General features: G+C 34.9%; 4 protein-coding genes, 1 long non-coding RNA gene and 1 other non-coding gene across 6 annotated transcripts; 2 read left to right on the top strand and 4 right to left on the bottom strand.

Moving 5' to 3' along the window:
* Positions 568 to 2,715, top strand: LOC104758254 (B3 domain-containing protein REM19). The gene is made up of 4 exons (XM_010481078.2): positions 568 to 953; positions 1,502 to 1,844; positions 1,937 to 2,136; positions 2,237 to 2,715. Exons 2-4 carry the CDS (start codon positions 1,607 to 1,609, stop codon positions 2,483 to 2,485), a joined length of 687 nt encoding a protein of 228 aa, XP_010479380.1. The 5' UTR covers positions 568 to 953; positions 1,502 to 1,606; the 3' UTR covers positions 2,486 to 2,715.
* LOC104758255 (B3 domain-containing protein At1g49475-like) lies at positions 2,886 to 4,183 on the bottom strand. Its single transcript, XM_010481079.2, has 3 exons — positions 3,814 to 4,183; positions 3,259 to 3,709; positions 2,886 to 3,176 (listed from the first exon to the last, which is right to left on the bottom strand). Exons 1-3 carry the CDS (start codon positions 3,934 to 3,936, stop codon positions 3,154 to 3,156), a joined length of 597 nt encoding a protein of 198 aa, XP_010479381.1. The 5' UTR covers positions 3,937 to 4,183; the 3' UTR covers positions 2,886 to 3,153.
* LOC104758253 (transmembrane protein 45B-like) lies at positions 4,403 to 5,592 on the bottom strand. Its single transcript, XM_010481077.1, has one exon. The coding sequence runs from the start codon at positions 5,524 to 5,526 to the stop codon at positions 4,618 to 4,620; it is 909 nt and encodes a 302-aa protein (XP_010479379.1). The 5' UTR covers positions 5,527 to 5,592; the 3' UTR covers positions 4,403 to 4,617.
* Positions 7,979 to 8,063, bottom strand: TRNAY-GUA. The gene is given in 2 exon segments: positions 7,979 to 8,014; positions 8,027 to 8,063. It is a non-coding gene; the product is annotated as a tRNA-Tyr (tRNA).
* LOC104758251 (myosin heavy chain kinase C-like) lies at positions 14,040 to 16,046 on the bottom strand. Its single transcript, XM_010481076.1, has one exon. It carries the CDS (start codon positions 15,889 to 15,891, stop codon positions 14,473 to 14,475), a length of 1,419 nt encoding a protein of 472 aa, XP_010479378.1. The 5' UTR covers positions 15,892 to 16,046; the 3' UTR covers positions 14,040 to 14,472.
* Positions 16,908 to 18,776, top strand: LOC104758250. The gene is made up of 3 exons (XR_762659.2): positions 16,908 to 17,266; positions 17,405 to 17,639; positions 17,822 to 18,776. It is a non-coding gene; the product is annotated as an uncharacterized LOC104758250 (long non-coding RNA).

Genomic DNA, 22,246 nt, shown 5'->3' with positions numbered 1-22,246 from the left:
TACAGTATATATGTAAATATCAATATTCATACAAATGTGACTCTTTTTTTTTTTGTCAACAATGTTAAAAATAAAATGTGTAAATCATATAATGCATTCTACTATAGCTACATATGATATACTCTAATAAACTATACATATTTAATATTCTACAACTCTTTCATAAATTATTTAAAATATTTTTTATAATATATACTGAAATTAGGTTTATGAAATTCTTTGTTTATTAAACTGTTATCCAGTTAATATGTTTTAAAATGTATACAGGTATGAAAGAATGAATATATAAAAAATGTTGGTAAAGAAATACGATCCATAATTATTAGAGGATCCATAAACAAAGGTTACAAGCCCAGGCCCAAACGATTACAATAACCCCCCCTAGTGACCTTTTTTTTTTTCTGAATCAAGAAAAATTATAATATCCGTTAAAAAGGACAAAAAATATTAATTATATATCGGAAAAAGGAAAGAAAAATTAGGTGGAAAAAAAAGAGTAGGTGGTGGGGACAGTTAAGCTTTTAATTTAATTAACCCCCAAAAAAACAAAGAAACAAAAAAACGAGTCGTCAACTCAGCGATTCCACCACTTACAGAGTCAAAGGACACACAAACAGATTGAATCGCTCGAGCAATTTTTAAAATGGTCAAGTTGGGATTTTTATAATTTTGGGTTCGGGTCTCACTCTACTCAAGTCATCACGGTTTAAACCAGACAAAGAGAGAGAGAGAGATAAAGAGATAGAAGTGTGTTTGAGCCCTTTTGACCATTAAGCATAAACTTCAGATCTGAGAAAGAAAAAGAAAAAAAAAGAAAAGGGTTTGGGCTCCGGCGTCGTTTAATGATCACTCTCTGGTCCCTCTTTCTCTTTCACTGTTTTTGATTTAATCTGCCACGCTCCTCTTCCTTCCACATGTTTTTTCTCTCATCTTTCCTTCTACTCAATCTCCTGGTAATTTTTGCTTTTCTTCTTCTTCTTTAATTTCAAAAGGTTTCTTCTTTTATAATTTTTGTTTTGTTTGTGTGCAATTCTGATTGAATGAATACTGTATAATCAAAGATGTGTGCTTTTGTTTTTGGGTACTTCTAATTTTTGAGTTAGGAGTCTAAATCTAGTCTTAGATTTGTTGGTGATTTGTGTCTCTCTTTCTGTGAAATGAGACGTGACTCAGTTTAAGTTTTGTTTGAAGCAGTTTTGACATCACATATACTGTCAGTATCTGTCAGATTTATTCAAGGATATAGGATTTAATTATAGCCTTCAGAGTTCAGACTGTTGATTTGACTTGGGTCTCTCTGTTATGAAGACTATATATATATAAGTGGACTTCATAGATCTGTGACTAGTAGTAGTAACTTTACTTAGGATTAGGATTTTATCCAGCCACTGTGTTGTTGATTTCTATATGAGATATGTTAGGTTTATAATATAAGGATGAGCTTTCTTGTTGCTGTTACATTCACTGTGTACCTGATATGATCATGTTTGTTTGCATGTAGGATTAATAAAGGTTTCAAGAGGGGTTGTTGGCAGGATTGGAGAGTGTCCTATTATTACCTGCGGAAAACTCTGAGATCTACGCTTACCATTCTAGTAGTGCTCTTATGGACATGAACTCCGCACAGAATCATTTCAACAAACGTGCTCGATTGTTTGAAGACCCTAACGACAGAGATGCTAGGGTCATGTATCCATCGAACCCTACATCTACTGAACAACCTGTGAATAGAGGAGGTTATGGTGGTTCTACAGCCATCCAAAGCTTTTTCAAAGATTCTAAACCTGAAGAAACACCGAAAGTGCTTAAGAAGAGAGGAAGGAAGAAGAAGAATCCTAACCCTGGTAATGTTTCAGAGACATACTCTTAGTTACGCACATTGACTTTTTTGTTCTGAGGAGAGTCAAAAAGATTCGTTGTTTTTGGTTATGCACAGAGGACATTAACTCTTCGACACCTGGTGGAGATGACTCCGAGAACCGTTCAAAGTTCTACGAGAGTGCTTCTGCTAGAAAGAGAACTGTAACCGCAGAGGAACGAGAGAGAGCCGTCACTGCAGCCAAAACATTTGAACCAGCCAATCCTTTCTTTAGAGTTGTTCTGCGACCTTCATATCTATACAGAGGCTGCATCATGGTAAAACACTTTCTCACATATTATAAATCAGGTTGAAGATGTGGGTGAAAGGCTTAATCTTTTACCATGACCTGTTTCTTTGTCTTTGGTTTTTCAACAGTACTTGCCTTCTGGGTTTGCTGAGAAGTACCTAAGCGGGATATCTGGTTTCATCAAGCTCCAGCTCGGTGAGAAACAATGGCCAGTGAGGTGCCTTTACAAAGCAGGGAGAGCTAAGTTTAGCCAAGGGTGGTATGAGTTCACACTCGAGAACAATATAGGCGAAGGAGATGTATGTGTCTTTGAGCTACTCAGGACTCGGGATTTCATCCTGAAAGTCACTGCCTTTCGCGTCAATGAGTATGTGTGACCAAAAAAGATTTCGCTTTCATCAGTGATCTTGCAGGTAGCTTTCCAAAGTCAAAATTTCATGTAGGGTCTATTAACCATTCTCTCTCTCTCTCTCTCTCTCTCTCTTGCATTGGTTTCTCTCTGTTTTAGTAGTGTTTTGAGTGAAATTTCAGGTTCCTATGTTTCAATGTGGATAAGTATTTGACGATTATAATAACCTCGAGTGGAAAACTCTTTGTTTGAGTGGTAGTTAGGTTCAAAAGTAGAGTTGTATATACTTTATCTTCATGAGGAGAATTATGTTGATGTGCAATGTTGATTCTAATAGGTTTGTGTGTTTGGATCATAGTTTCCATTTCTCCATAAATTTAGTCAGTGAAACTAGTGGCTTAGTTGTTTAAACTGTGAGATAGGAAAGAGGCATGACAAGTAATTTTACACAAAAGGATTTCAAAAGTTAGCCGAGTTCTTACAACGATTAAGCTAAAGCTTCTGCCAGATTCAGACAAGCATTTTCCACTACACACAATATTACACAAAAAGGGTCTTAAAATGTTCCAAAGTTTTTACTACAGTGAAGCTTCCAAACCGATAACTAGAAACCGCAGAGATCTTTGTTCGGATCACAAAATTTGTAAAACCTTCTCTTACACCTCCCCATGACTCTCTTATCTTCTTTAACCCCATTCAATCAACCTCTTCAACATTATCTACAACAAAGAAGAACAATAACAAATCACACAGAAAACACGAACAAAACCTACAAAACCTTCTTTAAAATAAAGTTTTTACCAAAATGTTGCAAATTTCTCAGACTTAACGCTGACTCTTTCCTCTTCTTCTTGTTCAACAATTCATCCAATTCAATCACTTCTTCACTCTCACTACTTTCAAATCCAGCAAACCCTTGTTCATCATCATCATCCATAACTTCCATCACTTCTTCTTTATCATCATCATCATTACTCTCAATGACATAAACTTTGTCCAGCGGATACTCAATCTCAGAAGCAGTCACATCAAAGATCACAACGCTAAAACTAGACTTCCCTTTGTAATGAAAGAACAGAAAATGACCTTCACTCAAAGAATGAGCCTCAGCAAACTCACTCCAACCTTTCTCAAACCAGACCTCATTACCAATCCGTTTGATCCGAATCGAACGCTTGAAACCCACAGGAGTCTCGAGAGTCACATTGTCAGTGAGTTTGGGACCTAATCTTACAAATCTCTCCGGAATTTTCTGTGAAAATCCCCACACATGCAAGAAAGTTTCTAATTCTTAGTAAAAAAGATTGGAAAAAAATAAAATAAAAATAAAAGTGGGTAAAAATGTTATTGTTTTACCATCATATTTTCCTTGATAGTTGAAAGATTAATTATCTTGATGAACTTTTTCACCGCTGGTTCTGGCTCCGGTGTTAGACGGCGTCGGACCGATGATCTCCGAGTAGTAGGCGTGTTCCTCATTTTTTTTGTGTTCGTTTTTTTCTTGCCAAGAAGAAATTATTTACTCCCAAGAATGAGAGAGGAAAATGGAAAAGTGAAGAGGATAGATGCACTTATTTCATTGTCGTGTTATATCGCATGATTCATTATTACACCATGGAAAAAGTTAACTCTTTTAGATTCCCAAGATTCTTTATTTACTCTAATAAATTTCTCCACCAAAAATCAGAAGTATTTATTTTGTTGATAAAAAAGGTAAAGAAGGTTTACTGATAATAAATAAAGTAGGGCAGGCCTGAGAAAACGGTACAAACGAAGTAAAAACTAAAAATTAGTTGAATATAAACTACAAACGGTACAACGGACATAAAACATGCATGATGCATGTATATCCTCTGCCGCCAATTTTTTTTTCCTTCTAGTGAATATATAACTTTTTTGTTTTTCTGTTTAGCAGGAATTAATGCAGATTAGTGAAAGAGTCAAATTAAATTTTCAAACCTGTAACAAAGTTGTTGTATATGCAAATTTCGTTTTATATCACAAAGCATGCGAAAGGGTGCACTATTTTTAGTATCTTTAGTGCGTTACACTCTTTTCCCTCTTGTAATTTATGTAACTATTAGGGCTACTTATTAGTGTATTATATATATCTACATAATACATCATATTATATTGATCAGATGATAAAGTAAGGACAATCTAATGTTGATCGGAACTGGCCGGTGCTTCGACCGTCACCGTTGCAGAACGGTCACTTCCTTGCCGGCAAAGACGCTCGTACTCCGACGATGACCTAATCTTAGGCAACGCAACTTTACCGGAAAACTTGAGGCACAAGGCACATGTAATGATTAGTATAGCAGACAACATCCAGCTAAACTGAAGATTCGCCAATGCTTTTGCCCTGACCTCAGCACCAGGAGACTCACAAGCCACCGCACTACTATGAACAACACTTCCTCGGTTATCGTCTGTAGATGTTGACATGTTACTCACGCAACCTCTAGGAACATACTCTGGGATCCAAAGCATGAAGCCCATGTTCAAGAACCAGCATCCTTGAAACATAACTGAGATTGGGAGGACTAGAGCCGCAGAGAAGGATTTAGGGAAAGAAGCAGAAGCTAGAGCCGAGGAGAAAGAGACGAAAGCAATGAGTTGGAGAAGGAAATGGTAGTGACCTTCAAGACCTGAATGATCAGTGGAGTGAAAATGAAGTAGGAAGAGTTCTTGAGCGAAGACAGAAGCAGAGAGAACTCCGACTAGACCGGAGAAGAGATCTGAGCAAAGTGTCAGCTCGCAGAAGAGAGCGAAACAGGCAAAGATAATGAGATGGAGGAACATGGAAGCATGTTCTAGGTTGTCTGGTTTGAAAGAGGAGAAGTTGAAATTAGGGAAATCTAGGGTTAGGAGAGTGATGGAGAGGAAGGAGAAGAGGAGAATCAATATAAGCTCGAGATGTTTGAGTTTAGGGAAAGGGAACCAGAATTTTGCAGAGAAGGTTTCAGGGCCTTTAAGACAATAAGATCTTATGATGTTGAAGAGATGCCAAAGACCAAGAAGTGCAAGTGAGAGACCGGGAACGAAGTGTCCTAAGAACGTTCCCATTCCAATGTTTTTAAGTTTCGATTGTTTTCAAAAACAATAAACCGTTATTGTGGTGTTGAATGAGGTTTTTGTGATGAAGTGTTTATATAGATGGGGGCAACCATATGTGGTTGCGTGACGGAAACTACCACTAATAAAGCTGAGGAAAAAAGAAGAAAAGGTGGCTTGACCAATACGTAACACTTTAAGATTGTGGTGATGAAAATAAAGAAAGTAACTTCGTTATCAAAAACTTTAGTTAAGGAAACAGAGCAAAGCATTCGAGAAAAACAGAGAGCAACGTAGTGTAGTTTTAATTCATTCAAATGCACTCCTTTTTTTTTCTTATGCAAACTTTTGATTTTTTCTTTTAAAAATAGAAACTTTAATGTTTATAAGATAGTGATAAACTGATAACAAAAGGTTCGTGCACGCATATGATTATTTTTGCACGAATTTTAGAGATGCAAAGTCGAGTGTGACTTCTTGGAATGTAAAGTTCAAAGAAATATTAGATTCATGATTCATCGATGCTTAATTATGGTGAGTTCAATTGGATGGAAGGATTAATTGTGTCAACTATTTTTAAATTTATGTATGGCACTACCTTTCAAAGTGTTTTTTTAATGCATGTTGTCTATTAAAATTACAAAAAAAATGATGGAATATTCAATTTGAGTTGAAGATCCAAAGTGATAAATCTAAAATAATCTTGTATGCAAAGCAGGACTCAACCACTTTTCTAGAGAAGTTCTGAAATTTTTGTATAATAAGATTGTCACTGAGATTCAAAAATATTCCTCTTTTGATGTAATATAAAACGATATTAATGAATCAATTGACCTAACTTTTGATTAAGAGACCCAACAAAATAAAGGAGGAGCCAATGAACTATTGAGGGGATAGATCGGAGTCACTCTCCATCTACTCCAAGTGGAAACTAAAGAGTGTTTCCACTTCCTTAGAAAATGGCAATTACAATGAATCCATTTACTACCCAATCTAATTATGCTTTTATTTATGATTTCTATTAAGAAAACAAAATTTAGTTTCCGAAATGAAAATAAAATAGCAAATCGTATACTATCATTTTTTATGCATTGAATTACCTTTTTATTTATGTATTATCTTCTATATTAAAATGGTTAGAGCTTTTTTTTAATGATGAAAAAAATGGTAAAAGAGTTAAAAAGATATTAAGATAGTAAGAGTTTTTCAATGATGAAAAAGATGATTCAAATAGTTTAAAAATGTAAGAAATAATGGTACAAGATAATAATACGAACATAAACAAGTTGATGGTACCGTCTTTAGTATCACTTTTGGATTAATCACCATATCATCTTAGTTTACATATTTTACGATAAAAGAGTTACCAAGCACATGATTCATCATTCACATGATCACATCTATAGTAATCCAACATTAGGTTGCTGTCGATAGAAAAATGATTCCACGAATGGATTTAGTGAAAGCCGATCAATCAGTACTATCTTGATGTTAATACCAAAAAAACTTGATTGCCATTGTGTTAGGTTTAGGCCTGAGCAAATAACCCGAACCTGAGGAACCGACCCGAATCCGACCTGAAAATACCCGAACCCGACCCCAAACCAATTCTGTCTAAATAACCAATAGGTTTTCGTTTTCAAATAACCACGGGTATCAGGTATTACCCGAACCGAACTCGAGGAACCGAAGATACTTGTTTATACCCGAGAACAATTATACATGATATCATACTATCACATATGATTTGATTTCATAAAACCGTTTGCCTTAATCTCCCTCTTCGAATCCTTGTGAATTGTTTTGCGAGATATGGTATGCTCAGTTTCATTTGTTTAAGATTTCATGGTATGCTCAGTTTCAGTTGTTTAAGGTTTAGTTCATTGTTTCTTGTTGAATTTGTTAGATTATACAACTGTTTGCACAATTATATTTCAGGTTTTGTGGGTACATTTCAGGTTTTTGTGGGTACTTTGGATATGTTCGAGTAGGTACTATCTATAACCGAATATAATTTGGATACATTACAGGTTTCTTAAAGTCAATACCCAAATAACCCGAACCCGATAGGAACCAAACCTGAACCCGACCCGAAAATATATGAACACCTGTTCGGATCCTATATTAGTAAACCCAAAAAACCCGAACCCGAATTACCCGAACCTAAACCCGACCCGAACACCCATATGCCCAGGCCTAGTTAGGTTTATGATTTTACAACACTAGCAGCATTCATGAAACGTAAATTACGTAAATATTGGGTTGCGTAAAATAAGAAAAATTGTAGAGAAGCAAATTAAACTAGACAAATAAACGTTTTGCAGATCGTTTAGTTCTAATTACTTACTAATTAGTGCTAGAAGTAGAAATAGGTTTGTTGTTTATACGAACTATGGATCTATTGGGCTTTACAAGGAAAAGAGCTCTTGGGCTTTTCTACTCCAGCGACCAAAATAAAAAAAGTTCCGACCTGCCGGAATCGAACCAGCGACCTAAAGATTGTCTGCTAACACTACAGTCTTCCGCTCTACCAACTGAGCTAAGGTCGGTTACGTTTACTCCATCACTAAACTTCTTTATATTCTACTAGATGAGGATCCGCCTGATATCCGAGTTTAAAGTTTTATAAATTAAATTAAATTTAACAAAAGTATATTAAAATTTGTTGTATGTTATTTTTAAATTTTATTTTGTTATAATACACTGATTTATATCCATTTACAAATCTTTTAAGTATATAACTTTTAAAAGTGTGTTTTTTATACCTAAATATACTCTGTGTTACAAATATATTATTTATCACCACCTAGAAAATGTCTATATGAACACATTAAGCCAACTATTTTACTTTCACTTCTGTATAGTTTTTTAATTACTAAAATTGTTGGCTCAAACAACATTTTGAATAAAAAATATATTACATAATATACTAATCAATGATGTATCATCACAATAATGTATAACCACCATGGAGAAAACCTTGGCTCCGCTTTCATCCTTTATGGAGAGAACCTTGCGTCCAACCTCCTCCACCTTCCTCTTTTGGAGAGATAACCTTATGTCCAAACTTCTCCATCATAGAGAGAACCTCGGATGTGCCCTCCACCTGTGTGGAGAGAACATGATCACGTCTTTTTGCTATCTCAAAATTGCTTGCTCCGACAACCAATGAAATTAAAAACCTTTTTCTAACGTCACAAAATCTTTTGATAGTAACTAATATTAAATTTCTCAATGTATTCGTAGAAGTGTCTTTGACACACCATGATGTAGCCTTTGTCTCTGTAACGCCTCAACCGCCACCTTGCTTAGTGAGCCCATGTCCACTCTTAATCTATGGGCCCACCTTCCTAAGTTGCCCTTACATCTATTCCCGGCCCGTGGACTAACCCATATTCGATGGACGGTTTGTTACGTCTGAGAGACTTTAAAAACTTGTTTACCGATCCTACAAATCAACAAATGATCTTTACTTGTGATTTGTCCTCACTGTCACAGTTCCGACAATCACTTCTACGAAGGTCGCCCATCATGAAGTTCTCTTAGGAGTCTTGACCAAAAAAAATAAGTGCATTTTGACTTTTTTTTTCCCTCCGGTTTGGGCAACCAACCTTAGAGTACTCTTTTAATTTAAAGTTCGGTTGACAAAAAAAAAAAGTGACTTTTAGTCTCACATACTATATTTTACTTTCACGGGTTTTGTATGATGAGTTTTTGCGGATTAAAATCTTTGAACATGTTGTGTAATCCGCCTAGCATGGCGGATTTGGACTATAGAACCAACACTAAAACTATTAGTTTATTTCATATACTATAGATTCGTAGTCATAGTTTAGAAAATTAACTTATAAATTATTTAGTATATGAACTACAAAATATTACACATACTACAACACATTCTTAATATTCCAAAAAAGAAAAATTGTCTACACATAAAAATAAACACTAACATACCATATAGGCATATACCTCTGTTTAATTATAGAAAACAAAATTAAGTGTTTTAAAATTTTATATTCTATCTAATGTAATAAGGTTATAAATTGTATAAAACGAAAGAAGAAGAAAAAAAATTCTAAACAAAATTATAAATTAATTAGATAAAATTAATTAATTGGGAATTTGAAAACTAAATAAATTAAAATTATTATTTAAAGTACATTAATTTATAATTTAGTCCCGCGGTGTACCGCGGGTGAAAACCTAGTTTTATAAAAAATTGTGTATAATTTTAGTATATTCAAATAATTTTTAATATTTTCATTAGTTTTTAAACAATCTCATCATATAATCTTAACATTTTACATTTAATTTGTTGTCCGTTTTAAAGATCAGAACTCATTTTATAATATAACTTATTAATTTAACTTGTGGTATGGAATAAATATGTTAAATATATTTATTAAAAAAATAGAGTATTTTAGATCATTTTTTATATGTTAAATATTCATCATATTCTGTAAAAATGTCAAGTTAAGCTTGAACATTATAATTTACCAAGAAACTGTAATTTCCTGATCGAACATGAAATTCAAATTCTCCAACATATCTAAACAAAAATCCACAAATATTCGCTTGTTCGTAAGGAGATGGTGTGTAATAAGTGTAATTTGATTAATAATAGTTATAAACCCGAATTTTGTTAGAAAATGATAATTATGGTTTGTCTATGGAAAATGATTTTTAATAACGGTATGTTAAATGATGTTTTTGAAAAAAGAATTTTGGATTTGACCTATAGCCCGATATTATGAATGTGTTATGAATAATTATTTTCCTTAGTTGGCTATTTAAATAATTACTACAATTGGTTATAAATCTATTAGATATTAGTATCTTTAATTAAAATAAATTTAGGTTAATTTGTAATGGTATTATATTTTTTTATGATATGGACTACACCTATTGTTGTGTACTTCCGAATTAATATAGTAGGGATTGTTATTTTTATTGGTGTCATGAAAATATGTTTATGTATGTTGTTGGGTATTACTGATTATTACCTTGTTAATTCGGTAGATATATCCAGATGTTTATATTGTTAAGATGTACATCAATTTGTAAGGAAATAATGTATTTATAATATTACAAATAATAACTTTAAGTTATGGTATCTATTAAAATGGTAATAGTTTATTATATAAATCTTACAAATAAAATGTTATATTAGCAAATGTACTTCCATTTTAATAAGTAGGAAATATCTATAATATTACAAATAATAACTTTAAGTTCTAGTATTTATTAAAATGGTAAGGGTTTATTGTTAACAAATGTTTCCGTTTTAATAAGTAGGGGATAATGGCATTGATTAAGGTAATTAGGGAAATATATATATACGATTTTTTTGATATTATGCTTTGGGTTCAAGAATTTTTATAGTTACTATAAGTAATACAACTAAAATCTATACTATCTCTAATCACCAGAAACTAAATGTGACAACCCGTCTCGTTGACCCCACTAGCCCACCGCTAGCTTGCCCCTATAGGCCCAAAGCTAGTCCTGCAGGGCATCGATCCTAACCCCTCACCGTGAAAATGGAACTAATCATCCAAATCCATGAGTAGGTTATTGGTGCGCCAGACATTTCTCGAATCCTGGTCCCCACCCTTTAACAACTTTCCCACATGATAAGCTGTCACCATAGGACAAACAGATATTAGTTCATTTGGTATGGACACATCAAACCTCAATATTTATTTTTGAGGTTTATATCAAAATTTATACTCTATAAACATATATTAGTTCATCTGGTATGGACACATTAAAAAAAAACAGTTTTATTTTTTGTGAAATGAACCCAATAATCTCTTTTACACCAAAATTCTTCTAATTATTCATTTTAACTACCAAATTCCAACGATTATTAATATTCAAAAATACACAATTATCCTATGTATTTTTAATGTTAGAGGTTTGTCAAAAAAAAAAATAGAAATTTAGGTTTTGAGCTGTCAAATCAAGTCCTTGCCTGTTCCACGCACAGACAATGTACGGGCAGATTGTCTTGCCCGTTCTTCGAAATCTTTACTTTCTGCTATTTCTTTTGTAAACTCTTTTCCTCCGGTTTGGGCTACCAACCTTGGAGTTATCTTTTAATTTAATGTTTGGTTGACAAAAAAAAAATCAAATCCTTCCTCTTCGTCTCAGCCCCTATCTCTCACTCTCTCTCGGTCTGCATACGTGAACAACTTCAAATTTCTAAATTTGATCTGGAAAAGAGAGAGCTCGTAGAGAGAGAGAGAGCAGTCTGCAGGTAACGATTTACAGTTTTGATGAAATATCTTTTTGCTTTGAATCATTAAGATATGACGCAATGTTGGTCCAACGATGGTAGATTTAAGTAGCCTTCTGTTTTGTACCAAATTAGCTTTTCTCTAATTAGATTTTGTCTAATCTTGAACACAGTCTCTGATGAAGACTGAGGAGGCTGAAGCTGGTGGTGGTGGTAGTAGCTCTGAAGAATTGGAGAGCACTCTGAACGAAAATGTTGCTACTGCTTCCATTGATGATACATCTATGGAGGAATCTTCAGGTATCATCTGCTTCTAGAATTATTTAGGTTAAAAGTTGGTAGTTTATCATCTGCTTCTAGAATTCATTAGCTTAAAAGTCGATCTTTGTTGTTGGGTGTAGATTTACTTATGTTTCCGAAGAGAGAGCTCGAGGAGAGAGAGAGGGCTCGAAGAGAGACAGAGAGCAGTCTGCAGGTAACGATTTACAGCTTTGATGAAATTTCTTTTTGCTTTGAATCATTAAGATATGAAGCAATGTTGGATTTAAGTAGCCTTCTGTTTTGTACCAAATTACTTACTAATTAGTCTAAAAATTCATTTGGTTGTCTTATTTATTAACCAAATGGTTCAGGTTTGGTTTGGTTAAAAACCGTAAAACCGAATGGTTTTTCGGTTTTTAATGAAAACTAGATTTTAACCCGCGGTACACCGTGTGCATATAATTTTATTATTATTTATATTTATGTTGTATTTGTTTCTTAAATATTGGATGTTTGTAGATATAAAAATAACTAAATTTTCTGGCTGTTTGTACGGCTAAATATTTATATTAATTTTTTGAACCTGCATTATACTTCATGATCATTTGTTTGTTTTTTTTTTGTTTTTTTTTGTTTAGTGTTTGAGATTCTATTTTGACTTTTAATTGTTATAACAAAAAAAAAATAAGAAATTTAAATACATAATAAGTCATTTATACGCTATGATTAAGTCACATTGTTCCTAATGATTTAATTATTTTACCAATCTTAGTTAAATCAACTTGATTTCATATGTCTAATATTCTAATATTAATAGTGTTGAAAATTATTGTTTTTTTTTGTTTGCAAATGATTCAGAGATAGAATATCTTCAAAACACAATAGAAGGTGTGGTTAAATATATCATAGTTTATGTTTCCATATTGATATTGCTGTAATTTTTTTAGTTGAAATGTTATGTAAAATATTTAGGAAACAAAATCTGAAATAATGTTATTTTTGGAAATATTTTAGGGGTTAATGTTGTAAATACATTTTTAAATAAGCAAAACTAAAAGGGCATAATACAAAATGTACTTAAAAAATGTTAATATAGATTTGGAATACCTGTATATAAGTATATATGTGCAGTTTATATTATATTTAATAATGTCTTTAAGATTATTTTTATTGGATTTATAGTTATTTGAATTATTTTCTTTGGATTTTACGTTTTAAATTATTTGGAAGCTTTGAAATTCCGAAACTAGATTTAGATTGTATTTTTTAAAATTATGTATATCTTATTGACTGATATATTATTTCTATTTTTTGTTTATTTTATGCAATAAACATAACTTTTTTGTAAAATATAGAATAACCTAATAAAACCGTAACCAAACCGAAACTAAACCGAAACCAAACCGAACCAAGATACATATGGTTTTATATGCTTTCATTTTTATAAAACCTAAAAACCGTAAACCAAAAAAATTAGACCGTAGCCAAACCGAAATATATGTGGGTTCAATTTTATAAAACCAAAAAATCTGTAAACCAAACCAAAACCAAACAAAAAAAACGAACGCCTACCCCTACTTTAAAGATTGTAGCAATTTTTAATTCACCAATTATGGCATTTATATATATATATATATCCATGGATTTATAATATTTGGTTGTTAATATTCACCAAATATTTGGTTGTTAATATTAACCAATTATTTTTTACAAGTGATTCGTAGGATCAGATCTCATGATTTTTTTTTTTTCAATAATTGGTGAATTTAAAAATCACCATATACGAACAACCAAATATTATAAACCCATCGATATACATATAAAATGCTACTTGATTATATAACTTCTTGCTTGCGTATGTTCATCAATCATCAACACCAATAAGATATCACATTCTAATACAAAAGGATCACCTCATTTCAAGAATCTGAACTAACAAATCTACCTTACGTATTACAAAATCTGCAGTTGCAATGTTTATATATTCCAAATATCCAAAAAAACAATAAAACACAACAACCCATAATTAAATTTAAAAAGATAGGACTTTCACATTCAACAATAACCACAACAACCATAGAGAATAAATCAATAAAGAGCCCATAAATATATACAAAGTACATTTTATTACATTTTCTTTTATCTTTTTATTTCTCCTTGTAGCGGAATCTTTTACTTTCCATTCTTTTCTCCACCTTCTTTCCTCTTTTGGTTTCACATGATTTAAAAATACATGCATGCGAATTTTCAGAGGAAAAAGATCTTAAAACAAGCCCCAATAAAAAAGGAGACAAGACTTTCCAACAAGAAAGACAAAACCACATGAAACGTGGCTGTTCACTATTTGTCCATCTTTTGTACCAAGATCTACCTAGTTGCCTCCCAATCAATGCCTAAACACAATCACATGTCCCGCGTAACATATACGCGCCTACGTTGTTCACACGGGGCTAACTCCTTCACGCGTAATCAGTCACACGCCACACTTTCACGGACTTGTCTAAACTCCCACTGTACACTATCCACCGTCGATCACCTTTCTCTCCGTGGTTGTCTCCGTCATCCTCGGCCTCTTCCACCGCCGTTAAACACTTGACTGGTCCGTCGTGATCCATCAAAACAGAGAGACACGTGTGTGAACCGCCGTCGTTTCTTCTCCAAACGCAGATATTCTTATCAGCTCCGCCACTCAAGAGCAAACTCCCGGCGGAGGTGAGACACAACACCGCCATACGGTGGCCGTGAATCGTCCCTTTGTGAGTCAAATACTTTTGCCGTTCCCAGAAGTTAACGGTACCGTCAGAAGAACCGCAGTAAACCACACCGTCCGTTAAATTAACGGCTAAGGCCGTTACAGCGTTCTCTTGTTTCATCAACACTTGTACCAAAACATGTTTCGTCTCTTTACCTTGTACCTCACGTTTCCATACTTTTAACGTCCCATCTGCTGAACCGGTGAATACCAAATCGTCGAATCCGGCAGCCACCGTGTTGACCGCGTCGTCGTGAGCTTCGATAGATTCTAGACACTTGGAATCGGATAATCTCCAGACCTTAAGAGTCTTGTCCCAAGAACCGGAGTAGAGTAACCCGAGATCTTCGTTTAAGCTCATACACGACACGGCGTCGAAATGGCGGATCTTCACCACGTTTTTCCGACGACGGACTTCGACGTAGTTTCTCGGGTTTACAGATTTGGTGAGAAACTCTTTGAGAGTTGGTAAGCTTCCGACTCGTGAATATCTCTCAGGGTTCTTCTTTGAGCCTCTCCAAACCCTAATTTTACCATCTTGATGACCGGTGAAAACCCGGTTATCTCCGGTTATCACGATCGCTTTAACAAACCCGCTCGTTGATTTAAAACCGGAGTAATCTTTTAAATCTTTCCAAACACGAATGTTCTTGGAATCGGATCCTGTGAAAAGAAGATCACGTGAAGCAGCAAGAGAGTACACGTGTCCTTCTTGTCTCACGACCGTACCGATCAAACCGTTATCAGGATCATCTTCGAAATCGCTGTTTCTTGTTTGGTATACCCAAGGTGATTTGTGGTAAGGAGAGCAAGTTTGGTTCCATGGTGATTGAGAAGCTGAGGTGAAAGACGTCGTGTTTTCGTTGTTCGGATAGTAAGTTTGGTTCCATGGAGATAATGGATATATTGGTGACGATGAGTCGCTACTAGCACTTGAAGCGTTGCTTGGACGCTGAGAATCGCTGTTGGTGCTTAACGAGTTTTGCTTATCAACGCCGTGGTTATGATGATCACCGTCGCTGTGGTAAGTTTCTTCCTCGCTGGCGAGAGAACCTGATTTCAAGAACGCCGCAAAAGTCATTCTCCGGAGATAATCGTTGTGACTTGGATTATCTTGTATAGCCATAATATTTTCAGGGTTACAGAAACAAAAGATTTATTTTTTTTGGATTTGATTTGATCAAAGAGAAAAGAAAGATTATTTGGATTCTATAGAAGAATGATAAAAGTGTGTGTGTTTGAAATGTTTCTTGAGATTTATGAAAGAACTAATAATTAAGAACATGTAGAAGAAGCTGCGTTGGGGTATATATACAGAGTCGTATGTAGAAAGGTGGGGCAAAACTGATGACCGTGTAAAAGCGACACGTGGTAGAGTAGAGGTGACTGACGAATACTGGGACACCGGTTTTGCCAGTTTCTTTTGAAGAGTCGGAGACCAAAATTTACAAAAAAAAAAACATTGAAAGTAATATTTTTTAATTTTATTAATTGAAAGCAATATTTATGTTTCGTTCGTTGACATGGTATTTAATTAATTATTATATTTATATGTACGGTGTTTGTGATTATTTGATCAAATGTGAAAATATTTTTACCTAGAAAAGATGTAATATGTTTACACAAGAAAAATAAAAACTATAATATGTTTAATCGATATGTTCCATCGGTTTAAAACACACAAAATTTTCAGATTCGTTCCATTTTGTATGCTTATTATACTTTTGTGAACCTATATAAGTTACGTTGTAAGTACACTATTATTAGTAAGTTTTACTGAAACTGTTTTAATTATTTAACCATGTAATAAAACAGTTGACAAAAATAAAATATAATCCCGTCTTAAATCTATTTTTGGGGTTGGTTGACCAATAAAATAAGATAAGGTATGTGTGGCTGTGTTGTCGGCTCGTCATCTTCACACGTTGCATAAACATAGCGTTAGCGTGAAACGGGGGAAAAGAAAATATTTCTCGAAGCAGTAAGGGAATTTTATCATAAACTTCTTTTACATTACAACAACATTAAAAGAAAAGTTATCTTCTAGACGTTTGACTTTTTCGAATCCCTCGTAATTTTTTAAGAGTTAATTAAAATTTAGGCACCAAAACCACATAGCCCATCTGAATTAGGCATTCATAAAATAATCTTCGTTTTTGGGTACTTCTCTCTAGTAAATAGACATTTTCACCCTTCTGTTGATGACGTCATCGAGATGAGAAACAAAAGAGGAGAACACAATTCTCTTTCACCCTTCTTTCATCCGAGCGATCCTCTGCAAACCTTGGTTTGATTTCTCTATCGTCTGACTAAAAGTTACAATAGCTTTCCATTGGTGAAGACGTGGTATGTCAAAGCATCGAGATTTCCGGTGATGTCGCAGAGAGGTTTGTCAGAGATCTCGAAGAGACTGTTCGTAATTAGGGTTCTGTCACGCCGTTAGAGACTTCCATGTCTTTTAATGGGACTGATAAGAACCAGAGTGAGACTCACTGTGAAAGGTATGGACAAAGCACCGATTGCAGCGAAGAACTAATACGAATAGATGTACTTAATTGAGATTACATTTGGTTTCTCTTTCTCTTCTTAGCAATATATTTTTGTCTTCAGTCTTACGTTTGTTTGCTTGTTTTTTACAGTTTCATATAGCTTTTGATGGATAATGGATTGATGACCCTTCCCGTAAGGGTAATTTCCAGGTTTGCGAAAGTGAAGATGAGTAGTGGAAGGAGCCTTTTTGGGGTCGATGGCTCTGTCACTCTGTCTTAACCCACTTCTAGTTTTCAAAATCCAATTTCGGCGATTGAAGAAGAATCGTTTATGGCTTCACATATGTTTTGTGAAGTCATCAACGATTAGAAATTCCAGTTGAAGGTAAGTAAGACAATGTTGTGTTCTGATTTTGGTTGGAAATGGAGCAATACATATATGTGTTTACCCACTTCTAGTTTGCTTGAAATCATCAAACTCCAATTCAACAGAACTTGTTTTGTGCAATTTTCTGAACCTCTATGATGTATGTGACTCTCTAACCTCGTTTTTTTAACTTGTTTCAGTTTCAACAATCGCCGAGAAACTCTTTTTCTCTGAAGGTAAGGGCATAATATTTGGTAATGTGCATTTTCTCACTGTGAATTAAACTGGTTTTCCTTTGGGTTCATTCATCTGTCTTGGATTTAGGGGATAGTTTAAATACCATAACAAAGTTATATTGGTTTCCTTTGGGTTTAGTCATCTGTCTTGGCTTTAGGGTTTAGATTTAAACACAAACACGTCGTTAAATTTGTTTCCCTTGGGTTCTCGTTCATACATCTTGGCTTTAGGGTATATAGTTTTGAACACCACCACATTGAATTCATGTGCATTCATTCAACCGTCTCTGCTTTACGGTTCATAGTTTGAAAGAACAACCTCCAAAAAAGTGAACACGCATCATGTCGCCTAGATGGACAAAATTTGAGATATCTCTAACATGTTCTGGTTTTCAAAGTTCTATACTCATAGTTAATTAGGTAAACTATGCTGATATGAATTTGTGTGCATTGCTCCCCAACACGGTCTCTTGAGTAAATGCTTGTTAACTTTCCTTCGCCTGTGTACTACTAGTAGAATTGGTTCACACAACAGGAATCGGAAAATTGTCCATGTTTTTAGATTGTTTTTGGGCAGCTTTGAAGGCCGCCACTCTTGCAGCATTGGCAGCTGCAACCGCTCTGTTAACTCTCTCATCAACCTTGTCTACATCATAAGTTAAACGTAACTAGTAAATCAGAATGAAGACAGAGTCGAACATCCATCAAGCTCGCTGTATTTTTTTTTTGTGAAGCTTCTTTAGAAGAGACTCCCTCTCTTCTTTTACGTCATATCCAAAAAATTCACTAATAGGCAAAGGACAAAAGAGTCATCAATAGTGATCTTTGTGTTTAATGTTATACCTATTACTATTGTAATGCCTAAATCTGAATCTCTCTCCTAAAAAGTACCTATTTTTATAAATTTCCCATTTTTTAATTGTAGTATGGAATAGAGAAACATAGCTTAGTTTTTGTAGAGGAATTGTTTGATTGAAGGAGCTAGGTTACACAAAATTAATGAAGCGGATTATTGTCATTATCAAAAAAGTGTAATCAGATAATAAATTATGCCGCTTGCAAATAGACTGCACCATGTATAGGCACCATCATGGTGCAGTGCTATAGTTTTCTCATATCAATACATGAAGTGTTGTGACTCAGATCCGACCACTAGAGAAGGTCTGGGCAAAAGCTCAAGTTCGCACGTGTGAGCGTCACGTGTGACTTATACGGTTGGTGGTTGTTACAAACGACTGGGGGCAGTTTCATCTTTTATAAATTACTCGTTGTTCTTATCTTCTCTTAAGTTGGATCAGAAGTTAGTTAGATCTTGATCAGAAGAGATTAGAGAGATAGAGTGATCGGGAAAAGAAGAGAGATAAGAGAGAGTTTTCTAAACTGTTTTGATCACCGTTCTAGTGGATTACCAGAGACGTTTACTCCAGCGAGACGTAGCGTTTCCATATTGGAAGCGTGAACTCGTTAAATTACGTGTCGTTTCTTTCTTCTTTGATTTTCAAGTTTCTTAAGTCTAATTCTCTTACTCCGCATTCGATTCTTGTTTGTTATTGGTCAATTTGATCGGGTTTTACAACAATTGGTATAAGAGCCACGGTTTTGGCAAAGTTTGATTGAATCGGAAATGTCTGGGGTTCTGATCGCGGTGTTTGATGGTTCAGGTGATTCTCTTTGTGGAAGACAAGGATTCGAGCTCATCTTAGTCTGATCAGGTTGAAAGATGTGTAAGAGAAGGTTCCATCTCCGCCTCTCATGGAGGAAGAGGAACAAGATCCGTAAAAGAAAAAGAAACGCGAAGCGGATGATGCAGCTAGATTAGAGCGGTGCGACAAAGCAAAGAATGTGATCTTCTTGAATGTTGCGGATAAGGTGTTAAGGAACATTGAGCTGTGTGAAACCGCAGAAGAAGCGTGGTCAACGCTAGATAAGATGTTCATGCCGACTTCTCTTCCGCATCGCGTGTATTCACAGTTGAACTTCAACACGTTTAAGATGTAAGACAACAAGAGGATCGATGATAACAATGACGACTTCTTGAAGACTGTAGTGGATCTCAATCATTTGCAGATCGAAGTTTCTGACGAGGTACAAGCTATTATCTTGTTGAGTCCTTTACCTGCTAGGTTCGATAGTCTAGTTGAGACATTGAAGTACAGTACTGGTAGAGAAAAGTTGAGACTAGATGATGTGATGGTAGCTGCACGAGATAAAGAAAGGGAGGTAGCTCAGAACAATAAGTCAGTCTCAGAGGGTCACTTTGCAAGAGGAAGATCTGAGGAGAAATATAATGGTCAGAGTAATAAGGTAAAAGAAGATCTCGGTCTAAGTCAAAGGATGGTAAGCAAGTATGTTGGATCTGCGGTAAGGAAGGTCACTTCAAGAAGCAGTGTTTCAAATGGTTAGAGAAGAATAAAGGGAAGACACAAGGATCTGAGAAAGGAGAGGCTGGTCTTGCAAAGTCAAAAGGAGAAGTTGACTCTGCTATGGTTTTTGATGGCGGTAGATGAAAGTCTGGTGACATCTGGTGGTAAAGCCGATGAGTGGATTTTGGATACGGGTTGTTCATTCCATATGTCCCTCAGGAGAGATTGGTTTTATGATTTTAAGGAGGTGCATTCTGGATATGTGAAGATGGGAAATGATTCTCTGTCACAGGTTAAAGGAATCGGTAGTGTGAAGATCAAAGATTCAGATGGCACTTTTGTGGGTTTAACAGATGTGAGATATATGCCATCTATGTCCAGAAATCTGATATCTTTGGGAACATTGGAGGATAAGAGATGTTGGTTTAAGTCTAAAGATGATATTCTAAAGGTAATCAAAGGGTGTTTGATTATTCTCAAATGACAGAAGAGGGATACACTTTATATTTTACAAGGAGATGCAGAGATTGATGAGTCTCATGCTTCAGAGTTATCAAAAGGTGAGACGGACTTATGGCATAGTTGTCTCGGTCATATGAGTCAGAGTCGATTTGAGGTTCTTGTGAAGAAAGGATGTTTGAAAAGTGACGTCATCAGAGAGTTAAAGTTCTGTGATAACTGTATCTTCGGAAAGAATCATAGAGTAAGTTTCTCACCAGCTCAGCATGTTACAAAAGAGAATTTGGGGTATGTTCCTTCAGACTTATGGGGTTCTTCACATAATCCGGTATTGTTAGGAAATTTTCAATATTTTATCTCGTTTATTGATGACTTCTCGAGAAAGACGTGGGTCTATTTTCTGAAAAGAAAAGATGAAGCTTTTGAGAGATTTGTGGATTGGAAGAAGATGGTGGAGACTCAATATGAGAGGAAGGTTAAGAAGCTGAGAACCGATAATGGTTTGGAGTACTGTAGTCAGTACTTTGATAAAATTTTGTAAGGATGAGGGTATTGCAAGGCACATAACATGTGCTTATACTCCTCAACAAAATGGAGTCGCAGAAAGGATGAACCGTACCATAATGGATAAGGTGAGAAGTATGCTTAGTAAGAGTGGAATGGAGAAGAAATTCTGGGGAGAAGCAGCCTCTACTGCAGTATATATGATTAATAGGTCTCCATCTACAACTATTGAATGTGATTTTCCAGAAGAAAGGTGGATATCCAGGTTACCAGATTTGAGCTCACTCAGGAAGTTTGGCTGTTTAGTCTATGTTCATGCTGATCAAGGCAAGTTGAATCCAAGAGTAAAGAAGGGTTATTTTACGAGTTACCCTAAAAGAGTTAAAGGATATAAGGTGTGGGTTCCAGAAGAAGGAAGGTGTGTCATAAGCCGGAATGTTATTTTCAGGGAAGAAATCATGTATAAAGATGCCAAAGATAGTTCACAGTTTGATGTTCTTGGCTTGGATTTACAGAATCAAGAGTTGGTTTCAGGCTCGTTTGATCAAGGTGGAGTTACACAGGAGACTGATGTTCCTGCGGACAAGATATTAGTCAATAGTGAATAATCATAGGATCGAAGTGAGATTTTGGAAGAAAAGAAAACTATAGAATCTGAAGAAGAGGACCTGAGTGATTATCAGTTAGTCAGGGATAGAGGAAAAAGAGCTATCAAGGCTAACAGAAGGTATAAAGAGTCTAATATGGTGGGTTTTGCCTACTACACTGAAGATGGAGGAAAGTCAGAGCCAGAAACTTATAAGGAAGCTTTGTTAGATCCTGACTGGGAGAAGTGGAATGGAGCTATGAAAAAAGATGTTTATGGTGTTGTACACATAACTAATGTTTGTTTATGCATGTGTTTATGTAAAGACAATAGTTTATGTAGTTAACAAGATATTTATATCCCTACTATTATTTGAAAAGTTGTTTATAAAATAAACATTAGTTTTGTAAGAAATTACAAGGGTATGCAATTAGAAACAAGACAAAACAATAGATTCTCATTAAGGGTGAAAACGTC

The sequence above is a fragment of the Camelina sativa genome, chromosome 17 (assembly GCF_000633955.1).
Source record: "Camelina sativa cultivar DH55 chromosome 17, Cs, whole genome shotgun sequence".
Classification (NCBI taxonomy): Eukaryota; Viridiplantae; Streptophyta; class Magnoliopsida; order Brassicales; family Brassicaceae; genus Camelina; species Camelina sativa.
The sequence above is the reverse complement of the archived record's forward strand: the minus strand, read 5'-3'. Positions and strand labels throughout refer to the sequence as shown.

Coding starts and splice junctions, on each gene's coding strand:
- LOC104758254 (XM_010481078.2), top strand. CDS start 1,607: ATGGACATGAACTCCGCACAGAATCATTTCAACAAACGTGCTCGATTG. Junction 1,845..1,936: donor GAAGAAGAATCCTAACCCTG/GTAATGTTTCAG, acceptor GGTTATGCACAG/AGGACATTAACTCTTCGACA. Junction 2,137..2,236: donor TATACAGAGGCTGCATCATG/GTAAAACACTTT, acceptor GTTTTTCAACAG/TACTTGCCTTCTGGGTTTGC.
- LOC104758255 (XM_010481079.2), bottom strand. CDS start 3,936: ATGAGGAACACGCCTACTACTCGGAGATCATCGGTCCGACGCCGTCTA. Junction 3,710..3,813: donor CTATCAAGGAAAATATGATG/GTAAAACAATAA, acceptor GGATTTTCACAG/AAAATTCCGGAGAGATTTGT. Junction 3,177..3,258: donor GAGAAATTTGCAACATTTTG/GTAAAAACTTTA, acceptor TCTTTGTTGTAG/ATAATGTTGAAGAGGTTGAT.
- LOC104758253 (XM_010481077.1), bottom strand. CDS start 5,526: ATGGGAACGTTCTTAGGACACTTCGTTCCCGGTCTCTCACTTGCACTT.
- LOC104758251 (XM_010481076.1), bottom strand. CDS start 15,891: ATGGCTATACAAGATAATCCAAGTCACAACGATTATCTCCGGAGAATG.